General features: G+C 47.3%; 1 protein-coding gene across 4 annotated transcripts in view; it reads right to left on the bottom strand.

Annotated features, from left to right (window-relative positions):
• The window catches only part of LOC142583265 (uncharacterized), a 135,831-nt gene that overhangs the window by 20,104 nt on the left and 97,593 nt on the right, over positions 1-18,134 (bottom strand). For all 4 annotated transcript variants that reach the window (XM_075693652.1, XM_075693653.1, XM_075693655.1 and 1 more), the window contains one exon: positions 2,286-2,460. In XM_075693652.1, the coding sequence (XP_075549767.1) occupies positions 2,286-2,460 (175 nt within the window). The remainder of the gene's footprint in view (positions 1-2,285; positions 2,461-18,134) is intronic.

Below are 18,134 nucleotides of genomic sequence, written 5' to 3'. Positions count from 1 at the left end.
CGAGTGCCATTATAATGCGCCGACCCCCCGCGGTAGCCCTGTGGCTACGACGTTTCGGTGTTGAGCGTGGTGAGGTGGAGGATTCGATCCCGGCTGCTGAGACCACATTACAATGGGGTGCAATGGATGAACGCTCTTGTACCCTGCATAAGCTGCACGTTAAACAACCCAGCTGGTTACAATTGACCTGCAATGCTCCGATACGTCTTGTCTCATGATAAGATAGTGGTTCTGACACATGTAAGCGCAGTATTTAATCACAATGTCGCTTAATGGCACGGATGAGCAGCCACCCACATAATGTGTTCAATTCACCCCTGATGGTTCTCGGATACTAAAAATAAGATAATTCTTCGGGTTTAAGAAAACTTAAGGTCCGTATCTTGAAGATCTTGCATAAATTTCATTTTTTTCACCGCTCTGGCAAAGAAGTGCTTAAGTCTTTTCAACACTTGTTTTGGAGGGTCAATGAATCTGCGTAAGCAAGTAAGGGCCACCACCAAAGTCTTTTTGTCTGCACAAATCAGGAAGAGAAAGGAATAAGCGGGAAATAACATCAAGATTCATGCGGCATGTGGCGGCTTTTCCGCTAATTAGAACGACATCTAACTTCTTAGATAAGGCATTCCGTGTGTGATCCAAGAGACCATAATATGATCCGGAATGCAAGCCTCGATTTGCTTGAAGCATTTGTTCTTTTCGTAGAGTTAACGCATCAGCTTGTCCTTGAATTGTATTTGCTTCTTCAGCTCTTTAAATAGTGATTACAAGTGAATAGAGAACGCAATTGAATTCAATTTTTGTGTTGCTTAAAACGATAGCTTCTTGAGTATCTCTGCACCAAAAATAGGTTTCGAGCATGAGATGTACGTGACGCAAAACGCAGTAATGAAAGGGAAACATTGTGATCCACTCGTGGGTATAGCACGAAGTTACAAAAGAAACAGTTACAAGTTTCTCTGAAAGAATGACAGAATATTTGCATATGTTTACTCTGTAACTTCATTCCACTGTTGAGTAGATGACAACATTTCCATTTCGTGAAACTTCGTCCACCTTTCAGTATTCTGCAGTACGGATTTGCCGAAATGCAGCAGTGCAGCACTGCAGCAATGCAAGTGACGCATGCCAAACTAAACTATCGGTTAAAGTATAAACAACGTGAAAGTGCCAATAAAGTAACATAACTAGAAAAATAACGCGAGCTTTCTTGATGTGAAGTCAATATGATTTCGAAAGCGTTCTTGACGGCTGTTCTTTCACACAATGAACATACTTCTGCTGCTTGGGACGCACCTGAGGAGCTGTATTTTTGAGGGCAAGAGACAACTGGCTTCCTATCATCCAAATAATGGAATGTCGCTGCCGAATATCAGATATATGTTAATTATTTGCATTTCCCTTTGTTCAGCAAGCAACTATACTTCGATTTTGAGTAATAGTTTCAATGGCTGGGGAAAGATCCTCAGCCCAACATTCAGCCAGTAATGTACTAAGGTTGCTTTGAAGGTGTTGGCATCACTAACCTGATTTCAGGATTGACGAGACGAGAACGATCAATCCCACCTCTTGCGTAATCTCTACGTGTACAGAGTCGATTCTTAGAGAAGCATTAGGAGCTTTGCCAAAATATAGCAACACGTGCTACGCTCCGAGACATTACGCATTTACCAACATGACGAAGGTTATAAAAAGCTATTTGTCAATGAAAAAGCATAGGATTCGATTCAATTTTATCTAAAGGATGGATTATTTCTTTATTTGAATGATTTATTGGACTCACGTCATTCATTGGGTATACATTGATAACCATTGTTAACACTTGAAAATCTTAATGTAGTTGGCATTGTAGTTATTCATGCGAAAATATATTCACGAGAATATATTTGGACAGCGCGAGGCACGACAGGGCAAGGTTAGATAACATGGAGTCCCGTATAGACCTTTCACTAAAATTATTCACCACCGCTCTAAACTGCGAAAAAAAAGAACTGAAATGAGTGACTTGAGTTGGCACTTTTTGAGCATCGATACAAGCAACTTTACCTGTTGGCAGAAATTCTGGCTGAGCGGTATGGCCTGTGGTGAATACTCTTTCCTGTTATCTTGATACTGACGTGCTCTCTCTTTTCTCTATTCGTATTTTTCTGCCTTCCCGGCATTTCTCTCTTACAAAAGTAGCAAACTGAAGATGTTTTCCATTCAAGTTGTCCGCCTTGCCTTTATTCTTTTATTTCGTGCCTCTCCTCCTCACCCAGGATTTTGACCTAAATATTTACGCTTACCCTGTGCTTGTGAATAGCCTCCAGTATAGCGCTGTCATCGGCGGTCTCCATAAAGGCGGTCGACGCTCCCTGGGCGATAGGCTTGCAGACACCCCAAAGAAGCGCATATGTGTGGACCAACGACGATGTGCAGAGGGACAAGTCTTCTGGACCTAGACGCATGTGCCCAGGGTGGCTGGGAAACGGCCAAGACGAAGAGAAAATATTACTTTTTTCGGTTCGGTGGGCATAACTGCACGACGCAACGAAAGCTATAACTAGTGTCAAGTAAGGAAAACGAGCTACGCGTTTGAAAGACGGGTTTGCGGCTCGCCCATTGCGTTCCACTGATCCACTCATGAAGCTTCCACTCAGTCGGTATCACGAAGGGGGCGGTCAGCGGCGGCCAATAGACGAGTCCTTGCTCTGGTTCTCCGTTCTGACCGTTTCGTTTGGCTGAAGCCACTACGTGACCCATGCCTTTCATTGCAGTGCATGGATGTGGTTGAAATGGAGAGTAAGGACGCATACTGATTTTTTTAAAAGGCACGTGGTAGTCTTTATTATACGGTTTATGTTCGTATAGTTAGCATATAATGTATACTCGTATTGTTCATACATTGTTTGTATGATGTTAGCCCCTAAAGGGGCTAACATCATACTTATAACATCATAATGGATGTTATGAGCGTCCCCTTGTGAACGCGGCGGTGGCTTGCTATTATACTGCCCAATGTCCTACATACGTCAACCAATGAAAAAAATAGAAAAAAAACGCTATGAACTCGAACAGCCAAATTTTCTGATCCGCTATTGCGAACTGTGATTTTGTACGTACGTCACCGTTTTTGTCGTTTGCCTGTTTTTATTCCACCAATCCTCCAATCGCCTTTTACTAATCCCTATTGTGGACATGTTTACTTTTCCGTGCTCTCGCTGAACTCAAGGGCTCCAAAGAAGTCAGTAGTGCCTAAGTCGACCACTGGGTAGACGTCTTCACATTCTAATAAAATATGCTCCATAGTTTCCTTAGCTTTACCGCAGCAAGCACATGGTTCTTCCTCCTTATATCTCCCTTTGTAAGTGCGTGTTCTAAGGCTTCCCTATCTCGCTTCGAAAAGTAATGAGGTTCCCTTTGAGCTATCATAAGTTGTTTCTTTCCCGATTTCGTTTTTTTCGCTTAAGTAGTTACTCATGGTAGGTTTCTTTTCCATTGGCGCCAGCCATGAGATTATTTCGGCCTCTCTAACACTCCGCTTGACGTTCTCTTTTTCTGTGTTTCGCACCCTACAGGCCGCATACTTGCTGGTAAGCTTCCTAGTTCTTTCCTTTCACTGTGAATCAATGTTTTTCCTGTACAGATACCTCAAAACACTCCCAGCCCATTTACATTCTTTCATATTCCTCAGTCGTTCTTTACACTGAATTTTATTGTGAGCTTCCCTCACTTTAACACTAGTCCAGGCCATATCACCCTGCTCAGTCTCATTTGTAGTCTTCCCGTGAGCTCCTATTGGGAGGCGACCCACTGACCTTTGGATCGCATCGAGCCCTGATTGTACCCCCGATTTCAGACAAACAACCGCATTTCCAAAAGTGTGTCCTGGAATCATTACACCTTTCCACATACCTCGGAGCACCACATACCTTTTGTATCTCCATAGCGCTCTGTGCTTCATTATGGCTGCATTTCTCTTCTCCTTCACTGTTATTGTTTTTTTCCCGTGTTCCCATGTAACTGTTGCCTTTGTTTATCCATATATACCAAGGCATTTATATTCTATTACCCGAGGTATTTCCTAGCCCTGTATCGCCAATGTCTGTTTACTGTTTTCATTGAATACCAAACGGCTGATTTTCTAACACTAAATTCCAAACCTAAATTATTGGCTTCCTGTCCACAGATATTAGCCAGACGTTGCAAATCAGTTTGCTTGTTAGCTAGCAACACAGTATCCTCGGCATAAAATAAACCTGGAAGCCGCTGCTCTACTACTGTACCCGCCTGTTTGTCTGAGAGATTAAAACCAATATTACTTCCTTCTGGAGCCCTCTTCAACCTCACCATGAACATCATAAACAGCAGTGGTGACAAAGGGCACCCCTGCCACATCGCTCTGTTGATATTAACTTTCTTCTCGCTCATCCTCTCTTCCCATTCAACGCAAACAGTATTTTATAGGTAAATATTTCTCAAAAGCTGTAGACAATCGTCACCTAAGCCTTTCCCTTCCAGAATATCCTACAAAATGTTGCAGTCTATGTTCTCCATGGCTCCTGCAATGTCTGAAAAGGGCACACATAACGGTGTACTTTCTACTTTTGATATTTCAGTACACTGAGCAAGAAAAAATAAGTTATAATTTAAACGCCTACCTATTCTTAAGCCATGCTGAAGTTCCACCTAAATGTCATTATTAACTGCCCATGCTTGAAGCTTTAATTTGATTGCCTGCATTGCTAGCCTGTGTATTACCGACGTAATGGTCAGCGGTCTATACGAGTGAATTCTATCTTTCGCCCCTCACCTTTATAAATGAAATTCATTCTACTTTGTCGCCACTTGCCTGGTATTTGTCTATCTTTTAAAGTTTTTTGCACTGCTTTCACCAGAGCTTCCTTACTTTTTGGTCCTAGTTCATTAATCAACCTAACGGGAACGTCCTCTACCCTGTTGCTGTGCACTTAGGAATTTTCTCTTCGGCTTTCTTCCAGTTGAAATTTGTGAGCACCAACTCCTTTTCCACCTGGGTCTCTTTCATGCTCTTTTTTCTTCGAATACAACCTCGTCATTGCCTTGGAAAGATTTGGCTGTTATTTTTCGGATGTAATTTGTTGCCGCTTCTCCTTCCAGTCTGTTTTCCTCTTCGTCTACGATATGTTGTTGTATTGTTGTTGACTTCCTGCCAAATAACTTTATGTGGTTCCAAAATTTTCTACGTGTGGCCTTCTTTTTCTCACGTATTTCCGACATCCAACGTTCACTTTCACCTTTAAATTTTGCGTGCACCAGTATTTGAACCATAGACTTTTTCTCCCGGTATATTTGCCATTTACTGGTTACTTCATTCTGCGACAAGAGTGCCTTCTTTTCCTGCCTGTGCTCTTGGGATGTTTTCTGTCGTTCAGCGATCGCTTTTCGTATCTCCCTGTTCCACCAGATTTTCGGTTTCTTTTTCATTTTTCAATGAGCATGTTGATTCTCTTTCCGTATTTATGTCCTTATTACACTTAGAAGCACACTTTATTCCCACTCCTTATTTGGCCATTTGCCAAGTTCTTCCTCGTCTCTAGTGACTATATTTGTTATTCTTTAAGCGTTCAAATTTGGATTGGCCATTTTGCACTCCTTGATTTTTTTCCCAACTGCATATACAATTTTATCGTCACTCCCTATGCTGATATACCCTTCCTTATCAATGACCATTTCTCTTAACTTATCATGAATTGCTTCTGCCATTAGACAGTAATTAATGGTTGATTGCAGGTTTCTCACTTCCCACGTGATTTGCCCTTCACACTTAGGCCCTGTATTAACAATAACGAGGTTATGTTGCTCACAAAGGTCTAGCATTGTCTTACCGTTGTTGTTGGTATAGCCATCTAAATCCTCTATGTGGGCAGTCGTGTCACCTAATAGGATAATTTCAGCACTTTTCGCGAAACCTAAATATCAGCGCTTATGCATTCCAATAACTCTACATTCTTCTCTGTGGAATTATTTACCGCCCACAATTACATAACGCCCAGCTAGTTTTTTCCCACTCATTGTACCTGATGACCAAAGATGCTCATGACATTTTGAATGTACTCTTTTCCCTTCGGCTCCCTGATGGATGAGCATTCCGACTCCCCATCTCTTTATTCCAGACTTAGTTCTGTTGTACCCTTCCCAAACATAATTCTCAATGACTGGCAGCTCTTCTGAATCTCTCAGGTACGTTTCTGCTACCGCATACACCCCTATTTGTTCTCTATTTATTGCTCCTCAATATCTGCCCAATTTTCCTTTCTTCTGCCGCTCTGCATGTTTATGTAGCCTATTGCATGGCGAGCTCTCTTTCTTGCTTTTCTCCTTTTTCTATTATCGACGGGGTTGTTCTTCGGAGGTTCCCCTAGGGGACTTCCTTCATTGCTACCGACTCTGGCCTGCTGAGCGCCCGTGGGCCCCCTAAAAAAGCAACAGCGCGGCCACCAAGTCGCCAACGCACATCTCGTGGCAGAATGTAACTGAAGTAGATCCCATCTCATTTAAAACTAGCATACCTTCTCACTTTTCTCTTTACTTCGACAACCTCGAAGCCTTTCCCTCGGTTCATTTTCCATATCGCCTCATTAGCAGCAACTACGGCTCTTTCTACGTGACTGTCAAGTACAGGCACCTTCGGCACTCTGCACACCGCGATCTGCACCTGAGGGGATAGCTCGAGCAAGTCGTCCACCCCCTTCGCCAAGCGCTGGGCTAGTCTTGTCCTTTTCCTGCTAGGACGTAATTTAGCCCAGCTGCTACTATGACAAGGTTGCGCACGTGGGCATTTTCCGCGAACCTATCTTTTGCTCGATCCATCCAGAACCTAGTGTCCGACAAAATCCAATGTCCCTACCGCCACTCTGTTATTGCCTTTCACCCTCTCCACAATTGCTTCTGGGCACCTAGTCAGGTTTGAGTCGCCGGCGATAATCAGCCTTTCGCTCTCTCCTCCCTCTCCCTGCTTGCCTTTGTCCATTTCCGCGTGATTTGGACTCGACAAGGGGCAGTGTCCCCTGTGCCCCTGTTTTTTCAGCGTGGTGGCCTCAAGGTAGGTGCCGCTCCTTCCAACTAACCCTTCACCACGTTGCACCCATTCCACGTACTTTGCTAGCGCTCTCGCTCGTGGGGTGACTGCGTTTCATTGTGACGGATATTATCGTTCACAATGGCGGTCCTGTTGAGCTTTTGCTCAGCTGCTTAAAGTCTTTTTCAACTACCAAAACACGCACAGTAAAACCACTAAAGCTATTAGTCTGGCCACCTCCAAGCTTCCATTTAAGGGCTACAAACACTCAACGTCCCACCCGGCTGTACGTGTTGAAACCAGTTAATATTTAAAGGCAAAAACAGCAAATCAAAAATTGAAGGAAAGTCCAAGCATGCACAAAAACCTATGATTCGTCGCCACCACGGAGCACTAAAAAGCACGTCCATTCGCCACAAATGTTTCGTGCTTGCTGAGGGCGCCATCTAGCGACGCCGCCGCGAAGTGTGTGCGTGGCCTCCGAAATACAAGGTGCGCCGGTGTGCGTGAACTCTGAGAAACACGCCATGCAGCCACCGAGATCCTTTCGCTGGCTTCATTCTGAACACCCTGCGCCATTTTGCCTCTTCCTCTTCACAACTACTCTCTCTTTCTCTCTGAGCCGTATAGTGGCACACGAGAAAGTCGGCGCATGGTCTCCGAGACAATAACTGTGGGGCGCCGGTGCCTGCGAGCTTTGCGAATCGTTACCACACTTGCCGCCAACCAGTGGCACATACTCAATGACCCAAGTTTCGCGAGAGTTTCATTGAACAGCGCCACATAACCACTTCATTGGTGTCGCTGCTCACTAAAGCGTTGACGTAAATGACGTTCATTGAAAAGCGGCATGTCAGTGCATTTGTGGCGCAGCCTACTAAAGCGTCGAGTTACCCTCTTTGCGAAACCCTTGCGACTTGTGAGCGAGTGAGTGAGTAGAACTTGTTGCTGGGCGAGTTCGTTGGGATCTGAAGAATACATAGTTGCGCCAAAAAAGGAAAATAATCACTTGGGAAGGAAGAGTACGAAAAGACAGATTGAGCGCTGAACTTCAACTGATTTTATTCTTACAGCAGGGCAGGGAGAATGAACAAATGCGCATGCGTACATCAGGGTTGCCTAGAGCGATTCCAGTGACGTTTTTAACAGTTACAACTCGTTTTCAAACAAAAAAACAGACGTGTCACTAATACAACTCGTGCCTCTCTTTTTAATGTGATATGCCTCCAAAAGTTCTCTTGCTAACGTATCACCACTCCTGCCAAGTATGTTTATCCTACACAGCAGTGGCTGGCATCTGCCTTCCATGCAAACCGTGCAATGAGCAGGTAAATGCGCATTACCTTTATTGATTACAGACAATTCATGCTCCCGGGCCCGGTCATTAACACATCTCCCCGTTTGTCCAACGTAGGCTTTCCCACATTTTAGCGGCATTTCGTAAATAACGGCCGTCACACATTTGACGTACTGTCTAGTGTGCTTTTTCTGACATCCCGACTTTTTGTCAACGCGGCTTAGGTGCGGACACCGTCCCGCCAACTTGCGTGGTTCCGAGAAAACAACTGGCACACTAAACCTAGTAGCGACTTTCTTCAAGTTGTGCGAAAGCTTGTGGACGTATGGCACCACTGCGGGTTTGCCTCGTTTTTGGCCGGGCCTAGGTGCATGCCTTTTTCCCTTCACCTTCTAGAGCAATGTTTTAAACACCGCCCCAACGACCGAGCTCGGGTAGCCGGCTGTGTGTAGCCTTGCCAATTGCTTATCAAAGCTATTCTGCATCGCGTGCGGGCACGACTTTATGAGAGCAGATTCAAGGCAAAGAGTGGCTATTCCTCTTTTAACTAACTTTGAGTGTGCCGAATCATACGGTAGCAATTCCTTCTGGGCACGTGGGCTATACTGCCAACATACGTGGTCTTTGTCAAAAAATAAAGACAAATCTAAAAACTGAAGGGTGCCATGGGAAGGGATTTCATGTGTAAATAGCATGCCCTTCCTATGTAGCCTAAAAACATCTAAGACCTGGCTAAGGCACTGGTCAATGGTAAAATCATGGTTACTTTATAAAGGAATTAAAAAATCATCAACATATCTAAAAGCCGTAAGGTAGAACCTATCGTCAAAGGAACTGTGCAGGTCGCGGTCAATTGAAGCCAAGAAAACGTCACACAGCACAGGAGCGACGCAGCACCCGATGCATATCCCTTGTCGTTGAACATACAATTCATCGCTAAAAGAAATAAACGTAGACTTTAAGTAGAATTCTAATAAAACCATAAAACGGTCAATGGAAATGCCCACTAGATTCTGAAAATCTACTGGGCCGTTGCGGTCAATGCAATCCCTAACAGAGGCACCCATTTCCTGTTGAGGCACTGAGTAAAACAAATCAACTACGTCTACAAAAAAAGCGTGTGCGATAGAGGCGTTTTCTTTCAGGAATTGAATTACATCTCTAGAGCTCTTAGTCGTGAAAGGATCATTCACTTGCAACGATTTCAAGTTCTTTAAAAGAAACTGGCTAACTATCTGCTGCCAACAGCCTTTCTCGCTTAGGATGGCATGGAACGGAATTCCTTGCTTATGGGATTTTGCTGTGAAAAACAGGGTTAAGGAAGCACCTTTGCAATCACTTATTGCCTTAACTAACTTCGAAAGATGAAGTTCTGTGCAAAGGGCGACAGCTTGTTTCTTGACTCTTGTTGCCTTTTCTTTGACTAAGACAAAGTTCTTATCTACAGCTTGTTGTGCCTTGTCGCTAAACACACCTCCTGAGAAGACCACGAAACGTCCTTCCTTATCAGACTGGAGAAGCTGGAGGTTATTTTCTTTGAAAAAAGTTACGATGGCCCTTGTAGGGTCTCTGGACTTGTCGGACCGCACATTGTTGGGAGCTCTACCAATGCCATCAACACCTTCCAAGAGGCAACTCTCCTGGTTTTCACTGGTGGCTTTCTTTGAAATCCGTCTATTTAAGACCAATAAATCATGGGCTGGTATACGTGGATCATGGCTAGACTTCGGCCTTTTGTCTAGGACACGAGCGATGCTTCCCGGGACTACGATATGGTCTTCCGGCACCAACAGACCCTCTTTTCGTGTTGCCGTCTTGTCTTTCGGGACATGAAGCAGTCCTCTAACGCATTCCAACCACAAGAATTCGGTAGCTTGGCAGGCCTGGCGTTTGAGAATCCTGAAACGCTGCTCGGCAATCCATGTAGGGTACGAAGCATAGCAAAGGACACGCAGGACATCCCAGCTATGTCTGATTTGAGCCCACAACTCCGAGCGAAGAATCTTGCAAATGCTCTTGACGTGACCTGTTGACGCCTTGAAAGGACCGAAAAGGAAACTTACCTCAGCTGGCACAAGTCCTTTCCGTAAGCAGAAAGCGATGAACCTAGACCGACACACTGACACACAAGGCACAACAAGCTGTAGATAAGAACTTTGTCCTAGTCAAAGAAAAGGCAACAAGAGTCAAGAAACAAGCTGTCGCCCTTTGGACAGAACCTCATCATTCGAAGTTAGTCAAGGCAATAAGTGATTGTAAAGGTGCTTCCTTAACCCTGTTTTTCACAGCAAAATCCCATAAGGAAGGAATGCCGTTCCGCGCCATCGTAAGCAAGAAAGGCTCTTGGCAGCAGATAGCTAGCCAGTTTCCTTTAAAGAACTTGAAATCGTTGCAAGTGAATGATCTTCTCACGACTAAGAGCTCTAGAGATGCAATTCAATTCCTGAAAAAAAAACGCCTCTATCGCACACACTTTTTCTGTAGACGTAGTTGATTTGTTTTACTCAGTGCCTCAAGAGGAAATGTGTGCCTCTGTTGGGGATTGCATTGACCGCAACGGCCCAGTAGATTTTCGGAATCTAGTGGGCATTTCCATTGACAATTTTATGGTTTTATTAGAATTATACCTAAAGTCTACTTTTATTTCTTTTAACGATGAATTGTATGTTCAACAACAAGGGATATGCATCGGGTCCTGCGTCGTTCCTGTGCTGTGTGACATTTTCTTGGCTTCAATTGACCGCGACCTGCACAGTTCCTTTGACGATAGGTTCTACCTTACGGCTTTAGATGTAAAGAGGTCTTAGATGTTTTAAGACTACATGGGAAGGGCATGCTATTTACACATGAAATCCCTTCCCATGGCATTCTTCAGTTTTTAGATCTGTCTTTATTTTTTGACAAAGACCACGTATGTTGGCAGTATAGCCCACGTGCCCAGAAGGAATTGCTACCGTATGATTCGGCGCACTCAAAGTTAGTTAAAAGAGGAATAGCCATTCTTTGCCTTGAATCTGCTGTCATGAAGTCGTGCCCCCCCGCGATGCAGACTAGCTTTGATAAGCAATTGGCGACGCTACAATCAGCCGGCTAAGCGAGCTCGGTCGTTGGGGCGGTGCCTAAAACATTGCTCCAGAAGGTAAAGGGAAAAAAACATGCACCTAGGCCCGACCAAAAACGAGGCAAACCCGAAGTGGTGCCATACGTCCACAAGCTTTCCCACAACTTGAAGAAAGTCGCTACTAGGTTTGGTGTGCCAGTTGTTTTCTCGGCACCACGCAAGTTGGCTGGACTGTGTCCGCGCCTAAGCCGCGTTGACAAAAAGTCAGGATGTCAGAAAAAGCACACTAGACAGTACGTGAAATGTGTGACGGGCGTTATTTACGAAATACCGCTAAAATGTGGGAAAGCCTACATTGGACAAACGGGGAGATGTGTTAATGACGGGGCCCGGGAGCATTAATTGTCTGTAATCAATAAAGGTAATGCGCATTTACCTTTGCATTGCACGGTTTGCATGGAAAGCAGATGCCAGCCACTGCTGCGTGAGATAAACATACTTGTCAGGAGTGGTGATACGTTAGCAAGAGAACTTTTGGAGGCATATCGCATTAAAAAGAGAGGCACGAGTTGTATTAGTGACACGTCTGTTTTTCAGTTTGAAAACGAGTTGCAACTGTTAAAAACGTCACTGGAATCGCTCTAGGCAACACTGATGTACGCATGCGCATTTGTTCATTCTCCCTGCCCTGCTGTAAGAATAAAATCAGTTGAAGTTCAGCGCTCAATCTGTCTTTTCGTACTCTTCCTTCCCAAGTGATTATTTTCCTTTTTTGGCGCGACAATGTATTCTTCAGAGTGAGTGCGTGAAGAAACATTATTGCAGGTCCGGCGAGGACGCGAACTCGTCGCGCACTCGGCTAGTCCTACGTCGCGACTGGCAAGTCTTGCCCACCGGCTCGGTCGCGGCCGCGCCAGATAGCCAGGATTTGCTTTTCTAGAGTGGTGCTATGCAGAAGCGAGTCCCACTCCTCCTTGATGAACATGGGGTATGTCCACCCGCACTACCAGAGCATGTGCGCTAGAGTGGAGGTCTGCCCGCAGGACGGGCATGTGTCATCGCGATACACGTCGGGGTAAACCTCGTGAACAACGGACAGACACGGATATGTGCTGGTCTGTAGAAGTCTAAGTGATAAGCTTGCGCACTATTGAACTTGGGGTGAGGGGGTGGAAAGACCCTTCTAGACATGTAGAAGAATTTAATAACCTCGTTGTGAGTAGCGGGAGCGTCCCTGTGGCCGTAGGGAGGAGGGGAGTCGGCGCGCCTTACAGAGGAAGCGCGGTCGGTGAGGTCACGCCAGCCTCGTGACCAGACTTATTGAGCTGCGGGGGAGCACCCTCGACCGACCCTACGTGAGCGGGAAAGTAGTGGATTGAATGATGCGTATTAGCATACGGACTTGACCTGCTAAGGACACGAGCAGCGTGCTTGGCTATGCAACCCTTTTGAAAAGCCCCAACTGCCGTTTTCGAATTCCTTAAATATCTCGGGCCCACGACCGTCTAGCAGGGTGATGGTGATCGCGGCTTGCTCGGCGACTCCGAGGTCTGAAGTGCGAATGGAGGCGCTATTGGAAATCTCGCCGCTGGAGTCGACCTCGACGATTGCAAAGGTCTTCCCATCGCTGTATTCCGCGGTGTCGACGAAGCTTGCTCTAATGCATTGAGCTTGTCTCGCTTCGCTCTGAGCCAGTTGTGCAAAGAAATCGTGTACGTGAAGTGGCATAGTACGAAGGCGTTGATCAGCCTGAGATGATTGTTTTCCTTCATGCCTCGGTGCCGCTTTGCAATTCTGCAAACGAGGCGGAAAGCATTGCCCGCCTTTGTGACAATCTTGCGGAGAGCCGTTTTTTTCTCGCGGTTGAATTCGACAAACATGTCCCGGACCCGAATAACGTCGACCCTGGGTATCACCACCCCGTTACAATTTCGAAGACTGATGCTGCTTTCGGAGACTGGCTTCAAATCTCTGGGTCTGACCCTCTTTTCAGCGTCGAGAGTCCGGAACGGAAGCCGATCATGTTGTACGTGTAAACCTCGTGTTCTTCCCGGTACCTGTTGAGCCGGTTGAAGACGATGCGCTCCATGACCTTACCAACGCAGGAGGTTAAAGAAATTGGCCTGAGGTTCTCGATGTTCGGTGCCTCGTCAGGCTTGAGAATGAGCACCACGCAGGCCATCATCCATTCTGCAGGAACATCGCCACTCAACCAGGACTCGTTGATCTTGTCGGTCACAAAGACGGTCGACGTGACATTGAGGTTCCTCAGCATTCTGTTGGTGACTCCGTCCGGACCCGGAGCAGACTTGCGTTTAAGTGCGAAGATGGCCTGTCTGAAATCGGCAACGGAGAAGTCTTCGTCCAGTTCGGGGCGTGGAGGGTTTTGGTAGTCCGAGAGTTTTGTCTACGGATCTTCGTCGCGACGGACAGTCAGGTACTTCTGTATGAGTTTTGAGGCGAGTTCATCGACCGTGTGAGACTTGGTTGCTCCGTGGACGGCCCGGGCCAACGTATGCCTCTGGCTTAACTGGCTCCTTACAGTGGTCATCGATGACCTTGTTGAGCTGCGAGATCTTTCGGAGTCTGTGATTGAGCCTTTGACCCTTCCATCGCCGCAGCAGGGCGTTTTCGGCTTCAATTACGAGGGCGAGTCTGCTGTCTATCCGCTCGACGTCGAGATTGCTTGCCACGTTCTTGGTGGCCGCGGAAGGGTCGTTTCTGAAGCCTTCGCACCATTCGTCGAGAGTGGTGGGTGCCCTGCCTCTGCCAGGTACTACGCGAATCTTTCAAAAATGTTTGCATTCGATGAACGTGAACTCCCTGGCCCTACTGCGAGACACCTTGAAGTTGATCTCGAGAATGTAAAGGTCGCTGCCGAACTCCCTGGCGGTGTTCTCTTAGCCCACGTCATCAACATTCCTGACGAAGGCGAGGTCGGGTGTGGAGTCTCGGGTGACGTAGTTGCCGATTCGCGTAGGAAAATCCTTGTCAGCTACCAGAGTGAGGTCCATCTCGTTGGTGTCTTGCTACAGGTGGCGCCCCTTGGTAGTGCCGTAGACGTAACCCCAGGGGCCGTACGATGCGTTGAAGTCACCGACGACGACCAAGGGTCCAGGGCCGACCAAGTCGGTCGCTTTCTTGAGGATGGTCTTGAACTGCTGGCGCGAGTTCCTGTGGTTTCTGTAGATATTGAGGACGAACACGCTGTTTCTGCGCTGTTTCCGCCTCGGTACGTCGAGCAGGATCTCAACCATGACCTATCCTATTCTAGCGCTCGCCAGCTTGAGCTCGTGGGTGAGATGAGTCAGCTTTTTCTCGATCAAGGTGCAAATTCCTCGCCCCCCAGGCCGGCCCGACACGGCCCTGTAGCCCTGGAGCGAAGCGGCGTAGACTTATGTTTCCTGGAGGCAATTACCTGTGGTTAGACAGCGAAATAGCTGAAAAACTGCTTCAGACGGGCTTTTTTGTTAGAATACCCCCTGCAGTTCTATTGCCAAATGCGAAAACTCTCTTTTGATCTATCTATATTGGCGGACCGGACGGACCACCACCTAACGGGGCAGTTGGGGCTGCGCAAAGACTGGGACCTGCTGTCGCCGCGCTGGTGGGTACTAAAGTCTAGCTTCCTTTAGTATGGTGGGAACGGTTAGCGGTTGTTTGACGGAAGCGGATGAATCCATTCGCGCCTCAATGGCGTCGATGCGATCGAGAGCTCCGAGGCCCCTGTCGGGGTTTCCGAGCGCAACCTCAATTTTGCGAACGTTATCAGGGAGGCAACTGACGCCAGCGGTGACCTGTTTGAGACTTTCTGCCAGTCCAATGAGAGTTTGCTTAATCTCGCTGACATCCGCGGACAACGCTCCCGATTCACCTGTTTGTTTGACTACTGCCCTGCGTTTGGAGGACGTTGCAGTACCGTTTACCGGAGCTGGGATTGGAGTCTGGGTGGCCCTGCCTGACGCACCTTTACCCGACACATTCTAAACGAGTTTTCTGATCTCTGCTATTTCGTTAACTAGCCTCTTGATCGTGTTCTTGACGTCGTTGTTCTCTTTTCGCAAGCGAATAACTTCCGCATCCCTAGCTCGCTCTGGGGCTGGTCGTTACGATGTGCCGGAGCAGCTTCGGTATTGGCGCATGGCTTTGGACGTGTCAGATCATCCCAAACGAGGGTCGACTGCTTCGCGCAACGTGTGGAGATGGCCTGAGGTCCGGATGCTGGCTGCCTTCTGGAACCCACGCGGCCCCTGGAACCGGATCTGGACCTGAATCTGGATTGGACTCCGGATCTTGACATCGACCTGGCCCTGGAGACGGAGCGGCTCCTGGCGCGCCCTCTGGAGCGCCCACGAGAACTGGATCTTCCCCTGGACCGGGAGCTGCTGCGACCGCATCGGCGTTGAGGTGATGCTTGCCGGGCTTGATTCGCGCACTTCATGGGCGGGAATTGTTCGGCGTTGAGGGCGCGGGAGCGTTCCCCCGTCCGCGCCTGACGAGATATGGCGTTTGAAATCTTCGCTTACACTGCTTGTCGGCGGTAAGGTGGTCGCCTCCACACAGCTTGCATTTCGGATCGCATCTATGGTGAGTGTCGGGGTTTGCTTCTCCGCTTCCTCTGCAGTTGGCATCGTTGGGAGAAGGGCAGACGTCGGAGCGGTGCCCATGTTTGCCGCAGCTGTAACTCGCGTCCATTTGCTTGCGAAATAAAGTGCACCTGGCGATAGTGCCGCCGTACGAGACAAAATTTGGAACCCGGTACCCCTCAAACAGCAGCCCCATGGTGCCGGTGTTCTTGATTCTTTTGGCGCCCAGCGCAGTTGGGTTTCTCGGGTTTATGTGTTTTTTGTGGATCGCCGCTGGGCCGTCGGTGACGGAGATGCTTCGGATGACACCTTTGCCCGTGGAGTGGGGGCGGGCTCCTAAGCGCTCACCTCAAAATATTGACCGACGACGGAGATGCCCTGGATGCCCACGTAGCGTGCAGCGTTGTCCCTGTTGGGTGCGGTGATCACCATTATATTTTGTTTAAGGTCGGGACACATCGTGTCCGTGTACCGCGACGCCGAATCGAGCCCGGCAGCCAGCCATATGGCGTTGGCGACTGCGGTACGTCCTAACTTGCTGATACACGGGCCTCCCCTGGGCCGCACGACGATCTTTACCTCTTCCTTGGGCAGCGAAGGGATCCTGGCCCCTCGAATGATCTTACCTTTAATGCCCGCACTGCCGGCGCGGCCCCCAGCTTTGGAACCGCTGTTATGCTGAACGTCGATTGCACTGGCATTGGCTCCGTTAATCATTCTCATTGATGAACGTCTGGCGGCAACGAGTGGCCATCCGGAGTCTTTAGTGAAGTCCTCGAGGGCTAAAAACTCCCTTTCCGCCTCCCACTCCATCACAAAGTCCGTAGAAGAGCCTCCGACGAGAAGAAGTGGGCTAGCGATGCCTCGCCGCACCAACCCTAACATGGTTAGGCTCAACACACAGTCACGGCATAGCTGAAAGAAAAACGGCAAGAAATGTCACAAAAGTCCACCCACCCTTAAAATTCGGGTATCGGCGTGTTACTCTTGACTTCACAAATCCGGAAATGTGGACAGTTCAAGGGTACACGCTAGAATAACACCCTAAAAAGCTGGCAAAAAGCAGGAGCCGAGTGAAGCACATCACATGAAGCTCAAATGTGACTTATGTTGTATTCCACTCAGCATCAAAGAAATTTTAATTCATCATGGGCACCACCCCTCTCGCACACATCCAGTTACCCAAGTTTGCGTCAAAGATGTTCAATGAAGAGCGACACACAGCTACTGGGTGGCACGTGCCCAGTGACCCATGTTCGCATCAAAGAGGTTCACTGAAGACCAGCCCAGAATGAATGGCACATACATAGTACTCCAAGTCGGCGTCAAAGGGCTTCTTCGAACAGAGATAAATATGTAGTCCCACACCTACAGTGACCCATGTTAGTTTAAGAGCGGCAGATATGTACACAGTTCTACATAGTCAGTGACGCAAGGTGGCCAGATGGTTGGTTTCGAACCCCTTTTTCCTCAGCACAGCAGCCTGACGCGCTACCAATTAGACCATAGACTACCCAGTGACTCAGGTAGGCGAGAAAGCAGTTACACACACACACACATACATACATACATACATACATACATACATGCATACATGCATACATACATACATACATACATACATACATACATGCATACATACATACATACATACATGCATACATACATACATACATGCATACATGCATACATACATGCATACATGCATACATACATGCATACATGCATACATACATGCATACATGCATACATACATACATCCATACATACATGCATACATACATACATCCATACATACATACATCCATACATACATGCATACATACATACATACATGCATACATACATACATGCATACATACATACATACATACATACATACATACATACATACATACATACATACATACATACATACATACATACATACATACATACATGGTTGGCCCGGCTGCTGTGCTTCAACACAGCACGCTAATCCGCTGATGTTCTACATGCAGGTGTCACTTCCCACGATGATCCACGTTCTGTTCCTTGCCCTGGCTATGGTTCTTCCAAACGCACCCCAACCGCATCCTGCCTGGCATGTCGACTAGGACACAACTGTTTTCTACCACCCAATGAATGCCAGCATCACTTCCAGACCATTGA

This window comes from Dermacentor variabilis, chromosome 5, assembly GCF_050947875.1.
Source record: "Dermacentor variabilis isolate Ectoservices chromosome 5, ASM5094787v1, whole genome shotgun sequence".
NCBI classification, from domain to species: domain Eukaryota; kingdom Metazoa; phylum Arthropoda; class Arachnida; order Ixodida; family Ixodidae; genus Dermacentor; species Dermacentor variabilis.
The sequence above is the reverse complement of the archived record's forward strand: the minus strand, read 5'-3'. Positions and strand labels throughout refer to the sequence as shown.